At 46.3% G+C, this 3,649-nt stretch overlaps 1 protein-coding gene across 1 annotated transcript; it reads left to right on the top strand.

Annotated features, from left to right (window-relative positions):
- The first annotated feature begins 648 nt into the window (after nucleotides 1-648).
- Nucleotides 649-3,264, top strand: GPR3 (G protein-coupled receptor 3). Its single transcript, XM_069225043.1, has one exon. The coding sequence runs from the start codon at nucleotides 651-653 to the stop codon at nucleotides 1,632-1,634; it is 984 nt and encodes a 327-aa protein (XP_069081144.1). The 5' UTR covers nucleotides 649-650; the 3' UTR covers nucleotides 1,635-3,264.
- Nucleotides 3,265-3,649: the final 385 nt, after the last annotated feature.

Below are 3,649 nucleotides of genomic sequence, written 5' to 3'. Positions count from 1 at the left end.
CCATTCATTGACTTATCCCTATATACGAGGAACCGGTGAACGGTGTTTACTCCTAATTGGCCATTTGTTGATGGCTCTCATTAACAAAGATGCCAATACAGGAAGACTTGAAACGGGTGGCAATTTTTTGATGTGTGATGATACATCGTGATACATGGTGCACTTAGTCATACAGTTATGTGCTTTGCAATTCAATTATGTTTTCCAAACTAGGATGTGCCCGTTCATGACATCTTGATGTGGTTGTCCATCTGTTGATGTTTGCTGGTGTAGAATGTGCCCATACATGGTACCTTCATATTCTTTGCTATTAGTTGACATGCTCTGACACAAGAGGTACCCACACACCTGTTTTGCCATCTGTTGATTTGCTCGGATATATATGGTGCCCATACATGGTGTCTTGACGTGATTGAACACTTATTGATGGAACCCAACAGAGAGGGTGCCCATGCATGGTGACATTCTTATTTATTTGTTGATTCTGTTGTTCTGATATAGGAGGGACCAGCACATAGTGTCCGGATGTTATTGGCCCTTTCTTGACATGCTCGTACACCAATAAACTTTAATAATGTCTTAATGTGCTGTGATGTGTTTGACCATTCACTGATGTATCTCTGCTCCTTTGCAGGTCTCATTCGGATACCATGAATGAACACTCAACCCAACCACCCTCAGAGATTCTCCAGCACTGGTTTGCCCCAGGCAATGCAAGCAAGTCCCTGGAGCTAGCCTCTGTGCCCCAGCCTCCGGCACTGAACCCCTGGGACGTGGTGCTCTGCATCTCCGGCACCCTCATAGCCTGCGAAAATGCCATTGTGGTGGCTATTGTCACATTCATGCCGGCCTTCCGAACGCCCATGTTCCTGTTGATTGGCAGCTTGGCCACAGCAGACCTGCTGGCAGGCCTGGGCCTCATATTCCACTTTGCCTTTGTCTACTGCATCCAGTCAGAGGTGGTGAGCCTTGTCACAGTGGGCCTCCTTGTGGCCTCCTTCACAGCTAGCATCTGCAGCCTATTGGCTATCACTATTGATCGCTACCTATCTCTCTACAATGCCTTGACTTATTACTCAGAGAGGACAGTGACCCGGACATACATCATGCTCATTTTGACCTGGGGAGCCTCTGTCTCTTTCGGAATGCTGCCCATCATGGGCTGGAACTGCTTGAAGGCCCCGTCCACCTGCAGCATTGTCCGGCCCTTGACCAAGAACAACCTCATCATCCTTTCTGTCTCCTTCTTCATGATCTTTGCACTCATGCTTCAGCTGTATGTTCAGATCTGTAAGATCGTCTGCCGGCATGCCCAGCAGATCGCTGTGCAACGCCACTTCCTGCCCTCCTCACACTACGTCACAACACGCAAGGGAATCTCCACCCTGGCTGTCATCCTGGGCACCTTCGCCTCCTGCTGGCTGCCTTTTGCCATCTACTGCCTGCTGGGTGACTACAGCTACCCTTCCCTCTACACCTACGCAACCATCCTTCCTGCCACCTACAACTCTATGATCAACCCAGTCATCTATGCCTATCGCAACCATGAGATCCAGAAGGTGCTTTGGACGCTTTGCTGCGGGTGCTGCTCCACCAGGATGCCTTTTAGGTCGCGCTCACCCAGCGATGTCTGATGCACAAAGCTCCAAGACTTGGGAGAATCTGCGACGTATTAATGTTCAGACTCAACAATGCCTTGGGACTCTCGCTCTCTTTTGCTCATTTGCACAACCATTTGGATATTTATGGAAGTTTTTTCCGAGATGCATTGACACTTTTGGGGTGTCTTAGTTCAGGCCCACTTGGGATGGGTCCTGTATTCTGCCATCCTATCATGTCCCATTATTGCAGCTGTGCGTGCGGGGACCAAATCCATTCATGTGCCTAAATATGAAGCTATGTTTCAGGGACTCCCATCCTCTTGCAGCCACAAGAACCTGCTACCTGAAATATCACAAGGCAGACACGCACTTCTTAGCTCCACCCTTCACTGCCTTCATCCTCACATCCTCACCCAAGCGCCCTGATCCATCTTTCTTCCGAATACCTGGATTAGCAAGAAAGACAAATCGCAACTCCAACCCCCAACCCGTTCTATCTTGTAGGAAAAAATTCTGGGCCCAGCAATAGATTGTTGTCAAATGTGGTGTCAGCAGTCCCCACACTGCTCTGACGTCACAGGGGGTGACAACAGAAAGTATTAACATGGAGGCTTCAGTGATCTTAAAAAGGAACTCGCACTTGTCCGTCTGTTTGGTCGCAGGCTCCATGCTGACTTGCAGTGTTCTTCTAACATGTGGTAGTGGGGTACTTCATTCCATGTAATTTACAGAGTCAGCAATAGTGGCTGTTGGGGTAGAGCTGCATAAACCATAGAGGTTGATGTTTTTTCGATTTGCGGGGAACTTTAGTGCCATTTGCCGAATTGATGGGAAATTTGGCAACAAATTCACTCATGCACCCAAACTTTAAAATTTCCTGTAGATTGGTGAACAGGGTCAAGCGTCATTTGGGGATAATCTAAAAGATCATTTTCTCGTGTTTTAGTCTTGTAGGAGTTTTTTCTCTACACCACATAAGTCTGCTTTGCACGCAGTTTACGCCAGACTTTTCTAAATGCTACAAAAACAATAGGTTATATTTATTGCTGTGCTTCATTCCGTGGGTACCAACATTCTGTCCTCAGGGTACCTATTGAATAGATGTGACAGAACAATACAGCTCTTATTTGCACCTCTAGTAGATGAAATGCAGGAGGTGTGTCATCCGAGCCTGAAGAAAAAACCTCCCTCATCTGTGAGGTGAATGTGCTATTACACTGTCCACGAATGCATGTATTATTCAAGCAAAGACATCGCAGAAAGCTACCCAAGGCCTTGGTCATACTACTTATTTATTGATCCCATGTATTTATTTATGTATTTATATATTACACCAAAATGACACTTCGTGGCAATATCCGAGCGCTAAAGGCAATTGTTGTACGTATAAAAACATGCATTCTGAGTCACACGATGTTTAACTCACAAACTGTCCTCGTTTGGGGTCGGGCGCAACCATGTTGTTTTTCCCTGGGGTGTTTCTAGACAACTGCCGTTTTATTTATTTATTGAAATAAACACGAGGAGGGCAACATCCTGTGTTTAAAGATACTGCGGACAGGGCACTCCAGGTAACCCCTCATCTCCGAGGCCAGAGACTCCATTCTCTGGTGTGGGTGTCAGTGGGCCCGGCTTAGCGCTGGCCGCTGGGCTCACACCTGATACAAGCACCTGGGATCAGCTTTCCGAGCTCCCAAAAAACTGCCTCTTGGCTCTTAGAAGACAACGTGGATTTCTGAAAAGCTTTGTACCTGCGATATGAATTACCTCATCTCTTCGGAAAAAAAGTTTATTTTTACATAAATATTATTAGCTTTGAAATGTTAAAAAAAAAAATATATAAAAAAAATATAGGAGGAGAGAGAGGCTTCTGTTTCAGAGCCAAATTATTTATTTATCAAGTGAAAGGGCTGAGTTACCAAGCTTCCCCCTTCCCCCACCTCCATGCACACTCTTAGACAATGAGCTCGCACGAGTAGCCACACTTACACCTAATGTGTAGACTCAGATGTTACTCCATAACTCGCCCAATGTGCAAACACCTCATG

This window comes from Pleurodeles waltl, chromosome 3_1 (assembly GCF_031143425.1).
Source record: "Pleurodeles waltl isolate 20211129_DDA chromosome 3_1, aPleWal1.hap1.20221129, whole genome shotgun sequence".
Taxonomy (NCBI): Eukaryota; Metazoa; Chordata; class Amphibia; order Caudata; family Salamandridae; genus Pleurodeles; species Pleurodeles waltl.
The sequence above is the reverse complement of the archived record's forward strand: the minus strand, read 5'-3'. Positions and strand labels throughout refer to the sequence as shown.

What these genes read in the sequence shown, in the direction of transcription:
- GPR3 (XM_069225043.1), top strand. Translation starts at nt 651, where the DNA reads ATGAATGAACACTCAACCCAACCACCCTCAGAGATTCTCCAGCACTGG.